General features: G+C 56.2%; 1 protein-coding gene across 7 annotated transcripts in view; it reads left to right on the top strand.

Annotated features, from left to right (window-relative positions):
- Positions 1–23,325, top strand: part of CUX2 (cut like homeobox 2) — a 68,535-nt gene extending 45,210 nt beyond the window's left edge. For 2 of the 7 annotated variants that reach the window (XM_075109907.1, XM_075109906.1), the window contains exons 2-19: positions 5,020–5,394; positions 9,788–9,925; positions 10,118–10,244; positions 11,105–11,181; positions 11,264–11,330; positions 11,583–11,631; positions 12,401–12,505; positions 13,102–13,296; positions 13,406–13,464; positions 13,595–13,851; positions 14,096–14,731; positions 15,674–15,775; positions 16,716–17,491; positions 17,946–18,105; positions 18,602–18,871; positions 19,107–19,295; positions 19,403–19,676; positions 20,698–23,325. In XM_075109907.1, the coding sequence (XP_074966008.1) occupies positions 5,235–5,394; positions 9,788–9,925; positions 10,118–10,244; positions 11,105–11,181; positions 11,264–11,330; positions 11,583–11,631; positions 12,401–12,505; positions 13,102–13,296; positions 13,406–13,464; positions 13,595–13,851; positions 14,096–14,731; positions 15,674–15,775; positions 16,716–17,491; positions 17,946–18,105; positions 18,602–18,871; positions 19,107–19,295; positions 19,403–19,676; positions 20,698–21,364 (4,308 nt within the window). In that variant the 5' untranslated portion in view covers positions 5,020–5,234 and the 3' untranslated portion in view covers positions 21,365–23,325. Of the gene's footprint in view, positions 1–5,019; positions 5,395–9,787; positions 9,926–10,117; positions 10,245–11,104; positions 11,182–11,263; positions 11,331–11,582; positions 11,632–12,400; positions 12,506–13,101; positions 13,297–13,405; positions 13,465–13,594; positions 13,852–14,095; positions 14,732–15,673; positions 15,776–16,712; positions 17,492–17,945; positions 18,106–18,601; positions 18,872–19,106; positions 19,296–19,402; positions 19,677–20,697 lie in introns of all 7 variants that reach the window. The other 5 variants (XM_075109913.1, XM_075109914.1, XM_075109912.1 and 2 more) reach the window with 5 other exon arrangements.
- The last annotated feature ends 686 nt before the right edge of the window (positions 23,326–24,011 follow it).

Below are 24,011 nucleotides of genomic sequence, written 5' to 3'. Positions count from 1 at the left end.
TGGCGTGTGCATAAGTAGCAGATGGTTTGGAGTTGCCAACTGTCAACAAATGCACTAGAAAAATAAATTAACAAAAAAAAAAAAAAAAAAAGGAAAAAATTAAGAAAAATACCCCAACTAAACCAGCCAGTGAAAAAAAAAAGTCTATTAAATTATGTTGGTGAAGATGCTAAAATAAGCTTGAAATATATCCCCGCTTGCTGCATCAAGACTGGAGGCTGTAGCTCACCTGGGGACGGGCGTCAGGAGGATGCTCCTGCCTGGCAGCAGGCAGGGGCTGGCAGGGCTGGCGCCAATCGGGGGCTCAGCCCGAGAGATCCTGCGGTGCAGAGAGAGGGAAGAGTGTGGGCACCTTCTCCCAGAGCCGGCTGGGCCAGGATGCTGTGGAAAAAGAGGGGGAAAAAAAGTAACCTCATGAGCTGAACGTCCTCTGACTCTGCTCTCAGGAACTTTGCCAAAGCACCATTGAACTTGTCAGGAAGTATTACAACAAAATTAAGAACCAGCAGCAATTTTCTTGCGTTTGGGATCCTATGCTTTATAAAGTAAATTATTAATGCATTTTTTTCCTCCGTTAAGCAGTTATTTGCAGCAGTCTTGGTATATTTCTCATTAGAAATAACATCATCTGAAGAACTTATATTGATTCTTTTTTTTTTTTAATCTCCGAATCATGAACGTGAACAACATATTTCTATGACGTTCCCTTTAACTAGAATTCTCAGGCTTTATTTTTATATTATTGATCTTTTTGACATGAATTGCTTTTTGGCCTTGTGAAAACGTTGTGAGCTGCTTCTGCCTTTGGAGCAATGGGCTGGGGGGTGCGGCGGTGGAAGGAGTGGGAAAGGGTGGGGGGCGTGCGCGATGGGTTTGTGGGGGTGGGTGTTAGGTTTACGTGGGGGTGCGATAGGTTTGTGGTGTGCGGTGGGTCTGCGCCTGTGTGCAGTTGGTTTGTGTCCACGTGCGATGGTTTTGGGTGGCTGTGTGATGGGTTTGTGTGGGTGTATGAGGGGTTTGTGCATGTGCGATGGTTTTCTGCACGTGCAGCGGGTTTGTGCGTGTGCAGTGGGTCCGAGGGTAGGTGTGCGATGGGTTTGTGGCTGCGCAGTGGGTCTGTGCATGTGTACGGGGGTCTGTGTGAGCGTGTGATGGGTTTGTATGTGCGCACAGTGGGTTTGCGTGGTAGGCTTGTGGGTGTGCGACGGGGCGGTGCGTGCGTGCGATGGGTTTGTGGGTCTCTGCAGCGGGTTTTGTGTGCGTGCCGATGGATCTGTGCTTGTGTGCAACGGGCTTGCCCATGTGCAATCGGTCTGTGTACACGCACAATGGGTCTGTGGGTGTGCAATGGATTTGTGCACTCGTGCGATGGGTTTAAGAAGCCAGTCAGATGCAGGGCACCAGGAAGGCAGCAAAGGGCCCCAGCACAAGGCGGGGGCTCCCCTGCACATGTCTGGTGCCGTGCTGGGGTCCAGCCCCCATCACCTGGAGCTCTCCCCTGGGACCACAGCTCCTTCCCAGTCTCTCCCCCCTCACCCCTCCTCAGCTCTCCCGCTCTTCCTGACTTTTTTACACATCAGCAAAAAAAGTGAGGAAAATAGGCTTGAATGTATTTTTTCATCAGTTTTCTTCAACATTTGGGGTCTCTGCTGCCGCTTTCTCCCCCAACAGCTGTTCCTCTCTGCTCAAAAAGAGCTCATTTGCGGTTTACTGCCACCAGTATTTAGATGGAAATAACCCACTACTTATCCTGCACTTGATCTCATGGATATAAGAATAAACTCACCGCTGGTGCAATGCAAATCCTGCGCCTTTGGAGAGGAGATGCTCAGACAGTCGGTCCTTGCCGCCGTACCAGGAGGAGGACCGGCTGCGCCGGGGGAGTTTTACCATTTTGTCAGTCAATTATAATAATATTTCTGCTTCCAAATGTTTAAAAAGTTGGCTTCGGAAGGTATAATCATGGCACAGAGGCCAGCCTGACAATAGTAATTAATTAGGCTATTACGCATTCTACAGTGATAATTGCTTTGCTGGAAAGTCACCAGCCATGAAAAGGACCCGGCGCGTAAATGTAATTCATCATGCGGTGGCGATCCCGCGCTGTTGCCTGCCTCACCTTGAGCCCATGGTTGCTGTGGAGGGAGATGGGGGGCAGAAAAATAGAAATTAATAGTACGTCGATATATAATGCAGAGGCAGAGCTCGCTGCTGGCTGCTGAGGGCTTTGAGGGCAGAGGACAAGCAGTTGGTGGTGGGTTTGCCATCGCTGATGGGCAGCATGGTGATGAGGGGTGCAGGGATGATGCCGTCCAGACCCCATTGAGCTGGGCTGCTTGCAGGGATGTGTCAGCGCCCCCATTTTTAGCAATTTTCTCCTCTTCTTAGCAGGACACAGTTGACATCGCCCTCTTAGATGGAGACACAGGGTTTGGCCCAGCTTCTGCTCCAAGGGAGCAAACATTTGGGGATTTTTTTCAACAAAACCTTGATTTTAGGGCTGATGTGGGCTTTTTCTGGGTGTTTATTCAGCTCTATGTTAGGAGTAGCAGTGGTTTCAGTGGCATGAGCTGTGCTCATGCAGCATGTGGAGCTGCTCTGGCAGGAATCACCCCTGGCATTTTGGTGAATTATCCCCATCTGGAAAAGGTCGCTGAAAATTTTAAATATCTTTCACTGACATTTCCTTGAAGTTTAGTGGGACTCTGAAAAAGCAGAGCGGACGCCTGGCTCGCCATCCTGCCGATCGGCTGCGTCGGTGATGCCCCGGCACTGACATGGGCTGAAATGTGCCGGCCCCGAGCTAGATCTCAGCACAGGGGGACGGGGCTGGTGAAATGGCCCCCAAATGCCTTGTATGATGAAATGCCCCCAAGTGCCTCCTCACCAGCAAACTGCACGTCTTGCAGCTCCAGTTGAGATGCTGATGGTGGTTAATGGGTGGAAAGGCATCACACCACATCCGTGGGTGCTCCCTGGGAAGGTGGGCTGAGTGGCAGGTCGACCCCTTGCATGAACCAGGAGGAAACCTGGATCCATCCCCAGTGAGCCTGTGGCAGGTGGCTGTGGAGAGGCAAGGTCCGTGGGACCACAGTATGGGGATGCTGCAGGCTCCTGCCCACCTTGGAGCTACAAAGTTCCCAGTGGAGAATGCTCGGATCTCCATCGGGATTGCCAAGGAGAGGGACAGGCTTCAAAGGTTCCCCTGGAAAAAAACACTTTGTCTCTATGACGTGACTGCAGGAATAAAATTCAGTGGAAAAGGCGCGATTTGGAGGTCCGGGCTGGCTCCTCCCTGCTGGCACAAGTTGGGGATGTGGCGGGGGGGCAGGCATGGGTGATGGAGAACACATTTGGAGTGGCTCTTTGCTCTTCACCCGTTGGTTGATGCCATCTCAGGGGAGTTGAAGGTCCTCAGAGCAGCCTGAGCAGGTCCAGGTGTCCCCATCACCCTGCGCAAAGCCATGCTGATGGGCTGTGCTCGCTCCTGCTCCTCTCCTGTACAAAGTCCGAAGGGTGCGGCAAGTGGGGAAGCATACAGGGCTGATGCCACGGAGCAGCCCAGCCCCGCTGTGTCTCTGCATCCTTACAGACCCCCGGCAGGGCTCCCCACACCACCCAACACCGCGTGCCGCCGGCAAATTCAGCAGGTGCGATGCTGTCCTGCTGCAATACGCAGGCGGTGCCGCTCACCGTCTGCTTGCTGCCTCCCCCCTCTCTTCCCCACTTTATTATTATTATTTTAAAGCACCCCGAAGCCAGGCATTTCTGCAGAACACTGAAGAAAAGCCCCCAAATTCCTACTCTGCTGGAAATGCAGCGCCGAGAAAGTAGGTTTGTGTACGAGACGCTATAAAAAGCCTGGCTTATACAATTTTAACAATAGAAAAATGATCTTTGTGCTCCAGTGCCTGCAAGCATGGAAGGAGAAGGCAGTTTGCTCAGGTGGCTGCTGGATTACAAATGAGCGGTTTGCTTTGGGTTTGAATGACAAGCAATCGCAATCCGGGCTGGCAGGGTGAGCCGGGAGCTCCACGGCACGGAGGAGGCAGGGGGAGGGAAAAGATGCTCCGGCATGGGAGCTGCCATGGGGCTGAGGCACAAAGTTTGGGCTTTGTTTGATAATTAGCCTATAGGTGGCTTAAGAGTAGTTGAATTGATGAGTGTGCTGGTGGTAATAGCGTGTCTGCCAGCACTGAATGCCAGGTGGGCATCTCTTCCTCCATCACCAGTTGGCACAGGTGCCCAGTTTGGATTAAACTGGGCATTTTCTGGCTGGGAATGGGTCCCCTCCATCCCCGGCTCCTGTGCCTGGGGCAGCAGGGACACAGATGTCCATGCATCCCACCAGCACCCCATCCCATCCGCTGCAGGTGGGGCTGGATGTGCAGGGGTAGCAAGGGGACCCTTAACAAACAAAACATGCCAGAGCCCGGTGGGCAGCAGCCCCCACCCTGAGGTGTCATTGTGCCTTGAAAAATTAAGGGGAGTAAATGATTCATGCTCATAAATGTTGGATGGGAGTACGCAGCAGATTAATATGTTGTTCGGTTATTAGCAATGCAGCGTGCTGTCTCCCTGCCGCCCAGCCGGCACAAGTGTCACCAGCACCCCGGCAGCCGAGGGGGACATGATGTCCCAGACCTGGAGCACAGGGGTGGTGCGAGCGTTGCTCCTGCCCACAGCATCGCCCCAGCTGAGCCGTGCTGGGGAAGGCTGTGTGCCGGATCCAGCCCAGCAAGCACAACAACAGGCAGGCTTCTTTATTTCTTATTTAAGCGCCGACATTAAATTATAATTTTCATTTACTCAGAGCACATCAATGATTTAGGGCGATGTGACATGGCAGCGGCGCAAGGAGTTTAGCCAAAGGCAGCGAGCGGCTGCGCAGGGCGGGCACAGAGCTGTGTTGGGGGAAACCCATGTGCCAGTCATGGGTGGCACCGGTCCAGGTGGTCTGGCAGAGATGATTCCCTCCTCTGAGCTCGTCTCTCACACCCTTTTTCCCTCTCCCTGCAGGTGATTGCACTTAGTAAGAGAAATAAGGAGGCTGAGACGGCTTTCCTGAGCGTTTACAAGCAATTAATCGAAGCTCCAGGTAAGCAACGCGGTGGCAACCTGGCTGCCTAACGAGTTGCGTGCCGGCGCCAGTGCCGAGAGGAGCCAGCGAGGACCGCGGCAGCGCTGCCGGCCCCGTCCCCGGCGTGGCTGGCATCGCCGACCTCCGCTCGCGCATGGTGCTCTGGAAATACCAGCCGAAGAGAGGAGTGGAAACAGCTTTTGCCATCGCTGTGTTTCAGCCCCTGAGCCAAATGCATCTTGACATTAGGAAAGGAATACATTTGCTCAGCCCTTGTAATAACACTGCGGCTATCCCCAGTTGTCTTTTTGACGGTAAGTTAACCGAAATGACTGAGCTCCAGCTCGCAGCACGACCCCTGGCACCAGCCGCGGCTTGGGGACGGCTTTCCCCATTTCACCGCTGTGCCAGGGTGTACCACCCGTCCAGGGTGCCATTTGGAGTCTTGGGAGGGGAGACTGAGGCACAGGGCAGCCCTGAGGCTTGTGTTGGCAGAGTCGGTCCTAGGGCCGGGTGAGGGGCCGGGACCCCCCTGCCCACTGCTCCCCACTCCCTGCCGTGGGCTCTGCCACGCTCTGAGCCGGGGGTGCTGGTTGTGCCGGGCATGGTGGCACAGAGCATCCTCTAGCACAAGGATAGAGAGCTGCAAATGGCTGAAGATGCGCAGAAGGGCTCCTGCAGGGCCACTAATTCATTTTCCAGACATTTAGGAATAACAAAATGTTTTAATGATTTCTTAGGGGAATTAGGGAGACATATTTTTGTCCTCATTAAATTTTCTCCTGTGCTACAAGAACCAAATGTCAGCTCAGTTTCCAGAACCCAGTTATCTTCCCTCCCCACCTCCCCATGCTCACCCGCTGTGCTCCTCCTGCTTACACACGCATGCACACACGTGCGTGCACATGTACACACGTGCAGACAGATGCACACACACGCACACCCCAAAACTGCTCCCCTGTGATCTTTGCACCCCCCTCCTCCTTTCCTCTCTCTGCTCTCCCGCAGCCATCCATCTCTTGCTCCGTTCTCCCCTCCAGCTCCCCAAATCCTCCCACCCGTCGTTTTGTCCCCGTCTGTTACATGTCCGTGTGTCTCTCGACAGGCGAACTCTTTGTGGAATACTTTACAAGCGCCACATAAGTCCTGATTCGACATTTTTTGCTTTGAATGGCTGCTGTCAACACAAATCTCTGGCAGAGACTGTAACGGAGCCTGATTGCTCAGCAAGTATTTTGATAAGTGAGCTGGCTGTGTGTCTGTAATTACGGGAGAAAACCGTAAATCTTTTGGATATTGTTCACACAGATGTGGTATGAAGGGAAGGGGGGAAGCAGTAAAATGTGTTAAAAGCATAATTAATGTCATTGTTGTTGGGGATGATTTGATTTAAGGCTGACTTTGACTCGTGGAAGGATTTGTAAGGCGCCGGTGGATGTGTTTAAGCAGGTTGAGATGGGGTGGTGGAGGAGGTGCCGCCCTGGTGGGAAAGGTGACAGCACCATGCATGCACGGCAGATGCACCACGGATGCACCATCCATGCACTGTGTGTGCCCTGTGCTCTTCTTGGAGCTGGACAGCAGTGTGAGGCAGATGTCACCCTTCAGCCCACAGCCCAGAGACCTCCACCAAAGGCCAGGTCAAGTGGCCAGGCCCTAGCACAGGGATGAGCTGCTGGTCCCCAGAGACACAGATGCTCCCTGGAGCTGTGCACGCCTAGAAGGTGCTGAGCACCCAAGACTCCTTGCACCCCATCCCACCATCACACAGTGCCTCGAGCTGCTCCGGTGGCTGTGTGGTGCTGTGGTGGGGGTGTCCAGGAGTGGGTCTGCTGGTGGCCCAGACCCACTTCAGCCTGGGGAAAGGCCCCCAGCCCAGCTCTCCCATGCCGGGGCTGGGGACACCAGGAGGGACCCCTGCCCACTGCCCCCATCCCTGCTGCAGCACTGCTGGTGGCACTAAAGGACAGCCAATAACGCCAGCTAGTGGCAGCACTTGTTATATGTATATACATATATATATGTGTGTATATATAGCGGGTGCGCATATAGAGCAATAGGTGAGCACGCCTGGATTGCAGGTTCTGCTTTGCGGCAGGGACTTGCTGGCACATGGGTCAGCACGAGCCAGCTGCGCCGTCGGTGGGCGATGCCACACTGCAACCCCGGGTGTGCGGGAGCTGCCACGGGTGGACGCAGCACTGGAGCATGCATCGCCCTATGGTCCTGTTTTGGCACGTACCCCTGGCGTCACCCGTCACCCGGCTGTGCCGCTGGTGAGTCACTGCCGTGGTGGGGCTCACAGCTATATGACCGCTCAGCTGTGGCGTCAGCGCTGTCTCCAACCTGCCCGATGGGGGCTGTGACCCACGCAGGGGGGACCATCCTCTGTGCTGTGGGCAGTGTCGCAAGCCCTCCCATATGGCTCAGAGTGTGACGGCATGTGACGTCCGTGGTGCCTTGGTGTGAGCAGACTATGCTTGGTTTCAAGCACATCCTCTTTCCAGCCCTGCAGCAAGAGGGTTTGTTCGCTGGCAGCGCAAGCATGGCGTGAGCTTGGTGCCCAGTCCTGGCAGCCCTTTGCTGCATCTGGACACTTCACATGAGGTGGCAGAGCTGGCCCCGCAGCCGAGGACCATGCTTTCCTGGTGAATGGATAGCATGGTATTAGCACAATGCAATTAATCCAGCCGTGTGTTTTGTATCAGTGCTGCCCCGGCTGATGTACGGAGCGCAGCTGAAGCACTGCTTGCTCTTTTCCCTTCTAAAAGCTCCACTCCTAACCACATCGTCCCAGGATATCAGCTCCAAACAGGGAGCAGCATGCTGGGGGATCCTGCCAGCTGTATTTCAGTGATGGGGCTGCAGCTTGCGGCAAGGAAAACACTGATGCGAGGAAAATCCCCAGAGCTTTATTGCTCGGGCCAGTTCATCCCATATTATTTCTCATCACAGAGGCGAGAGGAGTTGCCAGTGCAGATCGGACAGGGTCTGCCCCAGTGTTAATCCCCACGGAGGTGGCTCGCGGGCTGGCACAGAGCGCCTGGGGCTGGGGGAGCGTGGAGGGGACCCCTGGCCCCCGCAGCCTGTGAGCTGGGGCCCTGGAGCGTGGGGTTTAATTAGCCGTATCATTATCTCAGCTTGCATACTTATGGGTGTTATTAATGGCTGTGAGAGCATCCAGTCCGGTTCAGGGCTGTGCCGCGTCACCATGACCCCCTTTGATGGCACTGTCCCACGTCACTGGATTGGGAACCAGCCTGAAGGATGCCGAGCTGCAATTCCAGTGCTGGCCAAACACCGTGAGCAGCCTGGGAGGGTCCCAGCCAGATCTGAGCCCCTGATTCAGTGCGAAAGCTGGCAGCGTGCTGGCACAGCTCAGCACCGGCCTCCAGCTGGGTCCGTGCGGCCCAGCTCTGGGCACAAACCTTTTATCCCAGTGTGTCTGAGGGTTCTGTGGGACATACAGGAGAAAGAAGGGGGAACGTTCCTTGGGGAGAAGGGCGCTCCGGGAGCTTTCGGCATTAGTGTGCAGGGTCTGGCAGTTGATGGTCCTGTGGGCAAGCCACGTGGCGGGTGTTGTGGTGAGGCCCTGCACCCCACTGCCATGATGCTGCCGAATGAGAGGGCGGCAGCGAGTCAGGGCGAGCCCTAACCCCCATGTTGGGGGCACGTGCCTTGGCTTTGCTCACTTGCAAGGAGCATCGATGCGGTGAAGATCACAGGCCAAATCCTGTGTCTTTTGGGCAGGTTCACCCCAAAGACTCCTGGTGCTGTGGTTGGGCTGTGCTGGTGCAGCCCCGGACCAGCCCAAATCCCACGGCATGGCCACGGTGGCACTGGACCCCCATCATCCTGCACTGCTGCTGTCTCAGCCAGGGACTTGCTGAACAGAAGACCTGCTCCGTGTTCCATTCGGAGCAGAGGCAGCCAGTTGTTTGATTTTTTTTCCATCACCGTTATTATTTTTTACCCTTGGATGCGTGCCACACATCCATGCCATACAGTAGCATGCCTGGCTCCGTCCCACTTCCCTGTTTGTCTAACTTTTTGACCCTGGAGAATTCAAATCTATTTTCTTTCTTCTCCTTTTCTAAAAAAAACCACCAAAAAAACTCAAACCTATATTAACCTGGCTCAATAGGAGGCATTTTCTTGAACTTATTAAAAAATCCAGACTTGTAAATTAATTTGTTCATGTTGTACAATGGCAGTGCATATGGACTCATTAGCATGCACACAACAAATAATTATAGATGAATTTTTAGCTGGCCTGCTTAATGGGCTTGCTGGGTTAATTATGTCAATGTATAATTACATCAGCCCTGGGAGACATAATGGCACACCCTGCTGAGCAGACACTAGCTAATGATGGTGTAATGCTGACAGAGGGAAGACGGACAGCTCTGAATGCACCTGCTTACCTCGGCACAAACCGCCATTGTCTGCACCCAAACGGGCTGGCGCTGGTGGCACTGGGGCCACTGGTGCTGCTGGTGCCACCGGCTCGCTCGGGGAGGTGATGACCCCGTTCAGCCCTGCCAGTCCCTCAGTGTGCAATCGAGGGGTGCCCCGGGGCCGGGAGGACACTCACTCTGGTTTTAAGTGGGTTGTAGAGTGTGGCTGCCCTGGGGTGGGTGGTGAGGAGGGTGGGCAGCGGGTCCCCAGGAGGTGGGAGAGCTCACCACCACATACCATGTCCTACAGACCCTGCTCCTGTGCTGGAGGCTGCCCGGAGCCTGGAGGACCGGCTGCAGCAGCTCCAGCGCCTCGAGCCTGAAACCGGCCCCCTGAAGGACCTCAGACACCCCTGGAAGAAGCACCCAGAGCTTATCAGCACCAAAGGTACCCCCCAGCGCCGGCCACCTTGTCGGACAAGGGTGGCAACAGCGGCCCCCAGCCAGGTCCCCCCATGCACCTCCAAGCATTCCTGGCGTGCAGGGGCTCTCGGGGCCAGGACCAGTCCCCTGGCCCATGGTCCCCGGCGGCCACCGCTGCTGTCCCCCATGCGGCTGTGTGAAACATGTCCCCCTGCAGAGCGCAGAGAGGAGACATTGCCGGCGGCCAGGCTTGCGGCAGCGGCTGAGCCCCTGCTCTCCAGTATCGACGGCAAAGCACTGTGCGGAGAAACCTTGCTGCAGAGAAATGAGGCAGAAAAGCAAAAGTACGTGAGTACCAGGGATGGGGTGGATGGGGCTTCACACCCCGCAGCCGGGGTCATTTTGGGGTGCTGGGGGACACATGGCTCTGTTCCCATTCCTGCACAGGGGTTTCTGTCTGTCATCCCCTCTTCTCCTTCCCTTTCCATCTCCTTTGCTGTCCAGGTTGAGAGCAGATGCATCCAGCCTGGAAACATGACAGTCTTGGGTGCTCTGAGCGTCCATCTGTCTGTCTGTCCCCTTTCCCAGGTGGTTTTTGGGCAGCAGTGGGCACAGGCAGAGCCGGGGCAGGTCCCTCCTGCCAGCCCCTCACGCCATCTCCCTGGCATGTGGCTTTGCTCGGACAAATGGGTTAAATCCAGGTCAGCAGATGAACCTCATTAAATGGCCTTTTAATTTGGAGGCTCCCGGCTTTCCCGGTGCCTTCATTGTTATTCCTTAACACGCTGCACCGGGAAACAAATGAGGAATCTTTAAACCCTAAATTGCAGATCTCTGCGAGTAAGTTCCTGGCAAGTGCAGGCTATAAATAATGCAGAATAACTTTTCCCTGATTGCTTCCCTCCCTCCAATTAACTACAGGCAGGGGTGGGCTGCCATCCCCCCACTGTTGGAGGGGTTTCAGCCACAGGGTTCAGGACTATTTTCAGCCCAAAGTGAATTTTTTACACCCAGGGCAATAAACCCCTTAATTTCAGGGGGTAACATGGCTTAAACATGTGCCATCATCCACTGGTGGGTCTTTCCCCCAGTGCCACCAAGCAACGAGGACTCAGCGAGGGGGGTCTCCCTGCACCCTCAGAGGGCTGTGGGGTTGGCATGGCTGCAGTGCTGCTGGCACATCACTGATGCCCATCTCTCACAGGGGGCTGCAGGAAGCACAGGTCACTTTGGCGACTCGGCTGGGGGAGGCAGAGGAGAAGATCAAAGTGCTCCATGCAGGTAGGGGGGCCGGAGCAGGGCTTGCCAGCTGTGGGGGGCCAAGTGCCCAGCACATGGCTCACCCTCCTCTTCCCCTTCGCAGCGCTGAAGGCCACCCAGACAGAGCTGCTGGAGTTGCGGTGTAAATATGACGAAGAAGCTGCATCCAAGTAAGTCGCTGGTCATGCCCAGAGGCTGTTGGCATGCCCGAGGCTGAGCCAAACTGCCTGCAGCAGCGTGGCAGTGTCAGGACATCCCTGTGGTGCTGCTAGATGACTTGAGGTGTTAAGATACTTCAAGTGACTGCAGCAGCATCCCAAGTCATGAAGGCTCCCTAAACCTAAGGCAGGAGCCCTCACTGGCCATGGAGGGCTGTGTCCCTTGCCTCCTGCCAGCTGACACCTCTTGCTTTCTCATCACAGGGCAGATGAAGTAGCCATGATCATGACGAACCTTGAAAAAGCCAACCAGGTGAGCCAGGAGGTGACTTTTCAGCCAGCGCAGGGTGTGTAATCCACTCCCCCCATGCCACACTCAGCTGCAGCCCTCCAGGGCTGATGGGCTTGACCCCACAGAGCCCAGATGCTGCACCCACAACAGCATCCAAGCATCCATGTGGCCTGGATGTCTGTCCCCGAAAATGGTGTGGGGTGGCCAGGCTTCAGGACTGGGAAGCCCTATAAAGGGGGCCCTGGTTTCCTTCTCCCAGCAGCTCCTCCAAACCAGCCCAGTGGGACTGCCTCTCCTGTGTTGGGGGGCACTTGTGTGTTTGAGTTCCCACTGGGCCCTGCTTCAGCTGCTGGAGCCAGCTTTTGTCACCTCCAGCCTCTCTTGGGTGTTTCAGGGCACAACCCACACCAGCCTGGTGTTGGTTTCTGGTGTAATTGCTTCTGGTCTTATCTATTCCTATTCATTAGTTTTATTTAATTCTGAAAATGTAGGTACAAATAAATGTCTGTGGATAATTAGAGAGGCTTAAAGACCAATTTGTATGTAAATACAGCCTTTTGGGTAGAAAAAGGCAGTGTCCTGGAGGTGGGCTGCTGGTGCCCAGGGATGGGGACTGGGAACTGTGTTAGGGTGTGGGGAGCTGAAGTACAGGGTCTTATGGTGACAGTGGTGGGAGCAGGATGCTCCGGAGAGGCACGTGCTGGTGCAGATCCTGGAGCCGTGCTCTGCCCTGTGTGGCATGGGATGGGCTGCAGGTTCCCAGCTTGATGTACTTTCTGCTCTCTTGCAGCGAGCGGAAGCGGCGCAGAGGGAGGTGGAGAGCTTGAGGGAGCAGCTGGCGGCCGTAAACAGCTCCCTCCGCCTGGCCTGCTGCTCCCCGCCAGGCGCTGCCGGGGTGAGGGCACCCCTCAGGGCTGGCAGCACCCCATCACGGCCAGGAGGACCCCATCAGGGCCAGCAGCACCTCATTGCAGCTGGCAGCACCCCTTCACGGCCTGGAGCATCTGTCACAGCCAGGAGCATCCCACTGGACTTGGGATCACCCCATCATAGCTAGGCGTACCCCATAGCAGCCAGGAGCACCTTGGCATGTTCAGGGGCATCCTGTTGTGCTCAGGAGCATCCCGTTGCATTCAGGAGCACCCTTTTGCATTTGGGAGCGCCCACCATGTTTGGGAGGAAGCCTGAAATGCCCATGACTGAGGCATTTTTCCACCATGGGGTGGTACCGTTGGCTGTGCCCTAACTGCAGGTCAAGCCTCCTGTGGGGAGGGGGGATGTGCACCCCCATAGTACTGAGCAGACATAGCTGGGAGACCTGTAAGGGCAGAAGGCAGGTCTGTCACTGCCCACAGCTGCATCACCCTGGGTCCCTGTCCCTCAGGGCTGAGTCCTCCGCTCGCCTGCCCCCCCTGGGGACGTGTCTGATGGGGAGGGTGGCCCTTGTCTCCACCTTAGGCAGCCAGGAGCTGACAGTGTCCCCTCTCCCAGCAGGACAAAGTGAACTATTCCATGTGCTCAGGGTCGAGGCTGGAGGTGGCTCTGGCTGCCAAAGACCGGGAGATCCTGCGGCTCCTAAAGGATATCCAACACCTCCAGAGCTCGCTGCAGGAGCTGGAGGAGTCCTCTGCCAACCAGATCGCTGAGCTGGAGGGCCAGCTGGCTGCCAAGAACGAAGCCATCGAGGTGCGCCCATGGGGGCTGGGGGCTTGCTGGGGCTGGGGGGGGCATGGGTCTGGCCATGCCGGGTGCGTGCCAGGAGCTGGCTGCGAGGACTCCCCCTTCTGCTCCGCAGAAGCTGGAGGAAAAGCTGCAGGCACAGGCGGACTACGAGGAGATCAAAACGGAGCTGAGGTATGGCTTGACCAGTGCCTGCCTGTCCCCTGACCGGCCAGGGGACACTTCCATCAGCCATAATGCTCGGCGGCTTGACGGCAGCAAAATGCTGTGCCCACCAAGTCACCCCCCCTTGTCTCCCTCCCAGCATCCTGAAGGCGATGAAGGTGGCCTCCGCCAGCTGCAGCCTTCCCCAGGCAAGTGCCATGGCGTGTGCTGACATGCTGGCAGGGCTGGGACACGTGTGCCAGCCCTGCCACTGGTGGCTCCGCCACCCTTTCCCATCTCGGCTTGGCTTCTTGCAGAGCATATCGAAGGCAGAGGAGGCCCTGCTGCTGGGGAAGGAGACTTTCTACCCCTCCCAGAAGTACCTGCTGGAGAAGCCCAGCCTTCTGGCCAGCACTGGTAGGGTCCCCAGGTCCACAGCATCCCTGGTCCCACCAGGGGCACCCCTGGGAATGAGGGTGGCCAGGCTGGATCGTTCCCCAGCTGTGGGCAGGAGCCCAGAGACAGTAGCAGGCTGGGGGATGGACAAGGGGAGGGATGCCACCCAGAGAAACAGAGAGGAGATGCTTCACTGCAAGGCCATGCCAGGGATGCTGGCCAGGGGGGACTCTAGTGCGTTTCCCTCTTTCTTGTTCATCTCTAGAGGAGGATCACTCCGAAGACGAGTCGGGAAAGGATTCGCTGGGCATGGAGCAGCCGTACCCATCCCCCCAGCATGCCCCGGCAGACGAACCCGCCTCCCCCACTCCCGTCCCGCCTCTGCCTGGCCCTGGCCTGGCCCCCGATGGCCCCCGGACTTTCTCATTGTCCCCCTTCCCAGGGGGTGACCGGCTTTCAGGGGACCCCAAGACCCCCCACCTCCCACCACCTGCCTACAAGAGTGAGAGTGCCAGCGGGGGGCCGCCCTTCCCCTCCACCTTCTTCGGGGCCAAAAGCAGTGCCATGCCCCCCGGCACTGTGCCGGCTGCCAGTGCCACCAGCCCGCCCAGCGAGCCGTCCGAGAGCAGCGCCAGCAGCTCTGCTGAGGAGGAGCAGCTGGACACGGCCGAAATCGCCTTCCAGGTGAAGGAGCAGCTGCTGAAGCACAACATCGGGCAGAGGGTCTTCGGGCATTACGTGCTGGGGCTGTCGCAGGGCTCCGTCAGCGAGATCCTGGCCCGGCCCAAGCCCTGGCGCAAGCTGACAGTAAAGGGAAAGGAGCCATTCATCAAGATGAAGCAGTTCCTCTCCGATGAGCAGAACGTGCTGGCCCTGAGGACTATCCAGGTGCGCCAGAGAGGTGAGTGGTTGGGTTGGCCCCAGCCAATGGGTCCTGCCCCAGGATGCTACAAGCGGTGCCATGGGATCCCCTCCCGACGCACCCTGGCAGCACCCTGGGGTGCCCTGTGCCATGTCAGGGATGCCCGCCAACCTGTGATATGCTAGCCAGACAAGCAGTGATGCCACACAGAGTCACCGGTGGCATTCAGGGATTGTCCCTGGTGGTCCCCCTGCTCGCTGTGGGGTGGGATGGAGTGCCAGCAAATGGTAGCGATCAACAACAACCTGCCGTGGAAGCTGCATCCCCGGACGTGCTTTAGTCATGTATTCTGACAAATGCCATTTAATTATTCATTAGGTTGTTTCATGGCATATGAATCAATGTGCTCGGGAATATTTTGTTAAAATAATGAAGTCTTAGTGCTGTGGGACCTTGGCACAGTGTCAAAATGATAACACCCCGCTGCCTGCACGCACAGCTCCAGGGACAGCGGCTCCTGGCCCCGTCTCAGTGGTGGCAGTAGTGGTGGCTGGTCACTCATGTCCCTACAGAGGAACAGAGATGGGGCAATGTTGGTCCGTGCATCTGCTGGTGTTTCAACCCAGAGGGGTCTGATTTATCCCCTGGATCCAATTCAGCATTAACCCTTCCCCTGCGGGAGGGCGCAGTGCCTGTGGTAGTCCCCGTGTCTCTGTCTGCTCGGCACCCTGCGTCACCAGCAGGGAGGGTGTGCGCTTGGATGGGGTGAGCAAGGTGCCACGCTGGAGGCGAGACCTGGCAGCTGGGGCTACTGGGGCTCCCTGTGCGTCGACTAGTGACTAATTGGGAGTGACACTTGTCTTAAAACCAGCATCCCTAAAAATAACTGAACATGAGGAGCAGTAAATACTTCCTGACATACAAGCGGAGCTTGTAAAACCAGCGCCGGTGACAAAGCTGTTATCCTGCCTCTTTGATCAGGTAGTATTACGCCGCGGATCAGAACGCCAGAGACCGGCTCTGACGATGCCATCAAAAGCATCCTGGAGCAGGCGAAGAAGGAGATCGAGTCACAGAAGGGGGGTAGGTGCCAGTGTGTGGGTGGCCTGGGGGCAACCTACAGCTCCCCCTCTGCCCCCGTGGGAGCAGCACCCAGAGGGCTGCCAGCGGCTGGGTGCTGCATGGCTGCACCCATGGCACATGGCTGCGTGGCTGCAGGTCCCATGGCACACTGAAACACCCACAAAACTGACAGCGTCTGGCACAGGGGTCTCTTCCTCCCCTAGGAAATGTTAGCCAGCCCCTGCCAAGCCCAGCAGTCGTGGCACAGTCCTGGGCAGGTTGGCCCTGGGCTAACCCTGCAGCTGGCCAGGAGCTGGCACCCGGGATAGACCAGCCCTGGCAGGGCCAAAATGGGCTTTATTTGGCATGTCTCCTGCTGACATCCATAGAGATTTGGGACATGGTGGTAAGAAATGCTGATAAATACCATTAGGGATGGAAGACTCTCCGTGCAGTGATATTTCTACCTAGATTTTCAGAAACTTTGGATCTACCCTTTCCTCCCCCCCACCCTGAAACAGATGATTAAATGAGGATGCACGATCCATCTGGCACAAGGAATCATTAAAGCAGCTGCGCTCGCAGTCAATTACAAGAAATGAAATACATTAAAACAGGTAGTCTGCTGAGAAAGCAGAATCCCAGAGAATTAAATTAGACAGAAATGGTGGAAAAACAGACAGGGAAAACAAACATGTTTGTCTGTTGCCATCATTGGTAATAGAATTTATTTTGCAATCATCACAAAAGAAGCTTGTTTAGAGCTGGGGATGTCACAGCTTTTGCTTTGTGGGTGCTGCTGGTCCTTCTGATCTGCACTCATGCAGGGCATGTGCCTGATGGAGAGTGCTCCGAAGCAGATAGGGCTATAATCCCTTTTTTCCCACATTTTGCATTTTGTCCATGTGGTAAAACAATGCGTGCTGCACCTCGGAGCTCCCCTCACCCCTTTTCTTAGCAGGTGAACCCAAAACGCCATCAGCATCACAGGCGCTGGCCAATGGGTCGAGCGGCAGCAGCTCGGAGGATGCCATCAAGAGCATCCTGGAGCAGGCGCGCCGGGAGATGCAGGCACAGCAGCAGGCACTGCTGGAGATGGAGTCGGGGGGCAGCGGGTGCCCTGCGGACACACCACCCACCGAGCGCTCCACGCTGGCTGCTGTCAACCAGAACATTGTCCCGACCTTTGTCAAGCAGGAGGAGGGGAGCGGGGCCAGCCCCGGCCCCCCACAGACACCCCTGGCTGTCCTCTCACCTGCCGCCTTCGTCCAGAGCATCATCCGGAAGGTGAAGTCGGAGATCGGTGATGCTGGCTCCTACTTCGACCAGCACTGGGCATCAGAGCGGAGCCTGCTCAGCCGACCCTACACCTCCGTCTCGCCTTCGCTCTCCTCATCCTCCTCAAGCTACTCCAGCATGGCCAACGGCCGGGGCTGGCAGCGAGGTGAGCCTGGCGAGGGCGGTGCCAATGAGGATGAGCTGCCACCTGCAGATGATGACCCCCACCGGCTGACAGAGATGAAGACGGAGGGAGCCGGCACGGAGCCAGCAGCTGGCAGTCGTCTCTCCTACTATCCTGCCTATGTGCCACGGACCCTGAAACCTACTGTTCCACCACTGACGCCAGAGCAGTATGAGATGTACATGTACAGGGAGGTGGACACACTGGAGCTGACCCGGCAGGTCAAGGAAAAGTTGGCCAAGAACGGCATCTGCCAGAGGATCTTCGGAGAGAAGGTATCAGCCTGGAGAAGGGGGGTCCAGTGTCCCATCTGCTTCACGACCCAGAGCCTGGGGCTCATCGGTGGCCTCCACCAACTCCTTCCACAGTCCCTGCTTTTCCCAGTGGGTTTCCCCTTGGAGGATGCTGAGTCCTCAGGGTCTGACCCAACCCCAAATGGTCTCCTAGTGATCACCACCAACTGGTTGGTTGCAGTTCCCACCAGGAACGCCCTGTCCCCTATCCAGAGCCCTGCAGGGACTGTCCTCCCAGCCCACTGGGTATCCTGGGGGGACCCACCATGGTCCCAGCATGGTCGGGACGTGCTGTGGGGCCATAAGCGCAGCAGCAGGCGGCAGCAAGCAGCAGCCTGCTCCCCCTCCCTCGATGTGGGGACAGAGGGCAGGCAGCAACCTGGCATGGGGGGGAGCATGTCCTGGTCCCAGCGTGTGACTCCTGCGTGGTCCCTAGGTGCTGGGCCTGTCCCAGGGCAGCGTGAGTGACATGCTGTCACGGCCCAAGCCATGGAGTAAGCTGACGCAGAAAGGTCGGGAGCCCTTCATCCGCATGCAGCTCTGGCTGACCGACCAGCTGGGCCAAGGCATCAGCCAGCAGCCAGCCCCCTCTCAGGGTAAGTGCCATCGTCCCTGTGGGCCCCATGTGCCATCAGTGTCCCTGGCACTTCTGCATCTGCCCCACACATCATAACCCTGTCCCAGCACTGGGGAGAGCTACCCCCAGCACCGCTACCCACACCCCGATCCTGGGAAGCCCCTTTCATCTCCCTCTCCTCTGATGCATCTAACTCATTTGAACCCCCTTAATTAGTCGCTTAGACAATTTAGGGCTGGTTTTTGTCAGAAATGGGTTTTGAAAGTCATGTAGTTTAAAAAAAAAAAGGAAAACCACAACAAAAACCCTTGGCTTTGTGCCTGGCATGAAGAAGTAACTTTTTTTATATATTAGTGGTGTTTTCTTTCTAACTATTCCACCGGCTCCTGCTTTGCCATAGCTGCCAGAGAAACTCAGCTGGCATCCCTCCTGTCCAAAGAGCAGAGCCGTGGGCACCCCCAAAATAACCTCACTCCCACCATCCCCGCTGACCCCTCTCCCCCGGTGTCGCACAGCCAGCCTGGTGGAGCCCCAGCCGTCCCCCTCACCACCCCCCAGCCCCACTGAGCATGAGAAGGGCTGCCAGGAGCCCCTCACCCTGGCCTTGGAGAGCAGCAAAGAAAACCAGCAGCCTGAGAGCCGGTCAACGCCTGCACTGGGTGGGAAGATGTACCCCAACAATCAGGGACCTGTGGGCATACAGGAGATCGTCGCCATGTCCCCCGAGCTGGACACCTACTCCATCACCAAGAAGGTCAAGGAGGTCTTGACGGACAACAATTTAGGTGCGGACCCTCTTCCCGCCCGGGTTTTCAGGAGCTGCTGGTGAGGCTGCATGGATACATCGCCCCAATTCCCATAGCTGCAGACCCACTCTGGTTCGCTGTGGGTACTCGGGGGATTCTGGAGTGCCGGGGAGGATGCTGGCTGGGAAACAGGGTGCACCTGCTCTGTGGGGAACTGTAGTGCCTGCCCTGCTGCTCTGCCCCACTCTAATCACTTCTGCTTCTCCTCCGCCAGGCCAGCGGCTGTTCGGGGAGAGCATCCTGGGCCTGACGCAGGGCTCGGTGTCCGATCTCCTCTCCAGGCCCAAGCCGTGGCACAAGCTGAGCCTGAAGGGGAGGGAGCCCTTCGTCCGCATGCAGCTCTGGCTCAACGACCCCCACAACGTGGAGAAGCTGCGCGACATGAAGAAGCTGGAAAAGAAAGGTGAGGGCCAGGGCGATGCAGCTCCCCCAGGTCCAGGGTGCTGGCCAAGGCGGGGGCTCCCCGGGCCGGGGGACGAGCAGTGCGCAGCTGGGTCTCCTCTCCCACAGCCTACCTGAAACGTCGGTATGGGCTGATGAGCGCCGGCTCAGACAGCGAGTCCCCCAGTACCCGCTCTGAGTGCACCAGCCCCAGTCTGCAGCCGCAGGACCTCAGCCTCCTCCAGATCAAGAAGCCACGGGTGGTGCTGGCCCCAGAGGAGAAGGAAGCCCTGAAGAAGGCCTACCAGCTGGAGCCCTACCCCTCCCAGCAAACCATCGAGCTGCTCTCCTTCCAGCTTAACCTCAAGACCAACACCGTCATCAACTGGTTCCACAACTACAGGTATAGGTGCTCCCAGTCTTCAGACATCTGATGGTGCTGTGTCACCAAGGTGGCATTTCTGCTCGTCTTCCAGCCCTCCCAGTCCCTCTTGCCTAGACGGGGAGGTGCAGACCCATGCATGGTCACTGTAGGCCCCCAGGTGCAGGTTTGCAGCTGTGTGTGCCCTGGCTGGTGGCTGGTCAAGAGGATCTTGACCGAGTCATGTTGAGCATCTAAAGAGGTTACCATGCTCACATCTGCCTGCTTACTGGTGCAGGACACCACTCACCACTGAGCAGGACCTCCGTCTGAAAGCCTTATGGAGGCTCCTGGAGCACAGGATCCATCCGCACAGCAGCCCAGCCCTGGCAACCAGCATGGACTTCATTCTTGGGCATTATTGCAGGTGGACACGTGGCTCCTGAATCCTTCCCAGACCCACACCAAGAGCCGTCTGCTTTCCATGTGGGCAGCCCAGGTGATGGGTTGTACCCCCGGCTCTATATAAACCAGTATAAAAAGACATATAAGTGCTTTTGTTGAGTCTGTGGAGCCTCCAGCTCCCCCCAGGTAGCACAAAACAGATTGTCAATATTTATGGGGGCCAGCTGAGGTTTCTCACATTAAACCACCGGATGGGAAGTACGGGAGCTTGAGAATTGGGCTTTTTGGTGAAACATTGACTGAACCTGTGACCTTTCCCCTCAGGTGGTTCCAGAAAAGCCCCTCTTGCTCTCAGTAAACACAACCACCCTAAAATAAACCTTCGAAAACTGTTATGTATTAAACAACGAAAAAAAAGTAGTGGAAAACACTTGCAAAACTGGGTCAGTTTGGCTGAAAACAGCTCAAAGTGTTGCAAAATCCATTCCCTGGCAGTGATTTAAAAAAAAAAAAGTTTTAAAGGCCAAAAATGTGGGGTTTTACACCTCAAGCAATGTTGTTGCATTTTTCTGGCTGGAGGTGCTTTTTCAAGATGTGCAGTGCCCACAACATGGGACTATGAGTGGTGGTCGCCAACCCTCTGGTTGTGTCCCGGCAGGTCACGGATGCGCCGGGAGATGCTGGTGGAGGGCACGCAGGACAATGACACAGACCCGGACCCAGACCAGAGTGGCGGGGCGGCCATCCCTGGGCGCCGGGCCCCCCACAGCCCTGATTCGGATGCCGAGGAGCGTAAACCTGTGTTTGGGGGGGGTGAGCACCCCTGCGCTGCTGTGCCCATGAAGGTGAAGGAAGAGCAAGGGGAGGCGGGCAGCTGGGGCCGCCGGCGGGACTCACGCAGCCCGGCCGGGGCAGCCGAGGGGACCGGACCTCCCCAAGAGGAGCGGGGAGCAGCCCCCCATGCCGCTGCCCCCAGTGCCAGCAGCCTCCCGCGGCGGGGGGGCCGTGCCAGTGCCACCGGGGGACCCGCACCACCACCACTGCTGCACCCTGACAGCTCCCAGTCCTCTGCGGGGTCGTCCCGTTGCAGTTTGGAGGTCTCCCCAACATCGCCCTCAGCAGCCTCCTCGCCCGGCCTCGCCGGCTCAGCCTCACCGGGGCCATCCTCCGCCGGGCCGGTTTCACCAGCGCTCCCACCAGCCCCCGGCCTGCGGCTCAGCACCAGCGTCCAGCGGCGCCACGAGAAGATGGCCAACCTCAACAACATCATCCACCGCCTGGAGCGGGCCGCCAACCGCGAGGAGGCCCTCGAGTGGGAGTTCTGAGTCCCCCCGACGCCCTAAATATATATACACACCCATATATATATATTTTGTTAAATGCAGCGTGCACTGAGAGGCAAGAGGCAGCCGGTGCGACGGAGGGGAGCACCCATGGAAAGGGGGGGCCCCTGCTACAAAGCCACCCCCCTGCTTTGTTTTAAATGTGAAAAACTGGGAACAATTTTAGAAAAGAAAAGAAAAAAACAAAAAATATTTATAGACCTCTTTTAGATATTTTAATAAAAGGATACTTTGGAATTTATTAACAGCTTAAGCTGCTTTGATATTAAAGATAGATATAAAATCAAGATGATGTAGCAGTCGTGTCATTAAATGTACACTGAAGTCTTGTAGTTTGCCACTGGATGAGATTAAAAAAAAATCAGACAAAAATGCCCCACAGAAAAGACTTATTGAGCAAAGCCATCAAGAAGCACTATGAGACTGACCAAATGTAAGAAACTTTTGCCGAGCAGATTCCATCTCTGTCTGTAAGACACTGCATCGCTTCTGCCCCAGCCAGAGACTGCGTCATAGTCCCTGAAGACTCTAAAGCAAAAACCTTGATGCCATCGAGTATGTATTTAGTTCTGGTGGTTTATGTTTTTTGAAACTTTTGTAACACAGAATGTCCCGTGCGGTTGTGTATGTTGTAGAAATGTCTGCAATAGCCTTCTGGAACAAGATGTAGCATGGTCTGAATGCCGTCCCTTGCGCTTCCTCCAGCCAGCAACCGGTGGCAGCCCCTTCCAGCTGGCGAAGTGCAGCTCCTTCCAGGTCCCAGAGGAAAAGAAAAAATAATACAAAAACAAAGCAAGCAACCTGTGCTTACGAATTTGGGAGCAAGATGAGAAGAGGTACCTGGGTGTGATGCTTGGGGACAGCTCTGGCTCGCTGGGGATGGACACTCATGGGATCCTGGTTCCCCGTGCTCTGCCATTGTCCATTTGGGAAAGAAAAAGAGATGGCGCCTCTGAGCTTAGCTCCTGGGGCACTAGTGCTTGGGGACAAGCACCCAAAAATCATCAGCCACCTGCTCCCAGGGGGCCAAACAATGCTTGGGGTTGCTCCCAGCAGCACAGCCAGCTCTTGCAGCTGAAGCACTTTTGTTTAGGGAGAGTGCCCGGGCAGGAGGAGTATCCCCTTGCCATGGCTGTGTCCCCAGGCGATGGCTGCTGGTGAAGCCAGGATAAGTCCTGGGGTGTCATGCCAGGATCCTGCCTGAATTGGACAAGCTCAGACTGAATTGGGCAAAGCACCATCGAGCTTTGACTTTCCAGGGCTGACCCTGTGTAAAGGCACAGGAGCTCAGCAGTGGCACCATCCCGGCATGCTCCCCGCCACCTCCCTGATCCCACCACCACCACCAGCTGGCCTCTGCTAATGACATGCCTTTAAACAACATGGGGTGGCCTGTGCTGGGCTGCTCTGCCCTGTCCCCTGCCTGCACGGCATCAGCCATCACCCACCAAGTCCACCACTGTTGAGAGGGCTCCCCTGCCAGGCTCTGAGGCTATGCATCGACTAATTTTCCACTGTATACATTTTTATCAGAATAGAAGGTATTTTTATACTTGGGTGGTAGTCGATGACCAATGCTAAAAGCGGCTCTGCGAAGGCACAGCTCTCCTTGCCCACCTGCCCTGACCCAGCGAGCCCCAGCTTGCCCACGGCCGCTCTTTTCCCTGCCACCGTGCTGCAGAAGGTCGAGGCGCAACCATTGACTGCTCTTCTGTGTCGTGTGCTAGCAGGAGCTTTAGTGGAACGGGATTCAAGGAAGCACTTAGGATAGTCTTTAACACAGCAATCCTGTTGTATTAAAGCTAGCGGGACATACCGGTCACGTTTTTGTTAGGCTCATGTACTGTACTTCAAAAGTTTCTATGAGATCGATGAACTTTGTTTAACAATTTTGGAAGGAACAAGTTCTGTAAAGAGCCACTAAATACAGAAGTTGGATACGACTCTGGCCTTGGGGTGTGTTTTGTCTGGAGGCGACCAGGATGGGAACTCTCATGTTCACCTGGCACCTGGGTTGATTTTGGCTCCCTTGGAAGTCACAGCCTTGCCTTGGGTTCATGGGGAGAGCTCTCTGGCCATAAATACCTCCTGGTGATTTGGGGAAAAAAGTGGGTGTTAAATGGGGTTAGTCCAGCTCCGGGTGCAATCCTGTCCCATGAAAGTCCTGTGCTCATCCCTGGTGCAGGTTTGCTCCTGCCCCTGGGGTAACTCAGCATTCTCTGGCGTGAGGCTCGGCTTGGCATTGCCCAATGCCACTGCACCCCAGCATGGCTCTTCTTCAGAGCTGGCCATCGCTGGGCAAGTTTGCAGCTTCCAACACAAGGCGGGGGTGTTTGCGTTTGATGAATTAATAAATCCATATGTTGCATAGCTGTTTAAGCTTGTTTGTTGGCTAACATGTTGGGAAGGATTTATTTTTAATGAATATCTGAACGTCTGGAGAAGCTGGGCTGGCTGCCATGGAAACCAGAATCATCTTCTGCAGCCGACTGATGGGGCCGTGTTGATCATCTGGATGCTGCGGGTATAGCTGCGCCCTGGCTGCCCTTGGCGGCACTGCTCCAAATGCCGAAACAAGTAGTGGGGTGCTGTGCTGGGCCAGGAGCAGGGCTCCATGCTCTGCAGTGCT

Source organism: Phalacrocorax aristotelis, chromosome 15 (assembly GCF_949628215.1).
Source record: "Phalacrocorax aristotelis chromosome 15, bGulAri2.1, whole genome shotgun sequence".
Taxonomy (NCBI): Eukaryota; Metazoa; Chordata; class Aves; order Suliformes; family Phalacrocoracidae; genus Phalacrocorax; species Phalacrocorax aristotelis.
The sequence above is the reverse complement of the archived record's forward strand: the minus strand, read 5'-3'. Positions and strand labels throughout refer to the sequence as shown.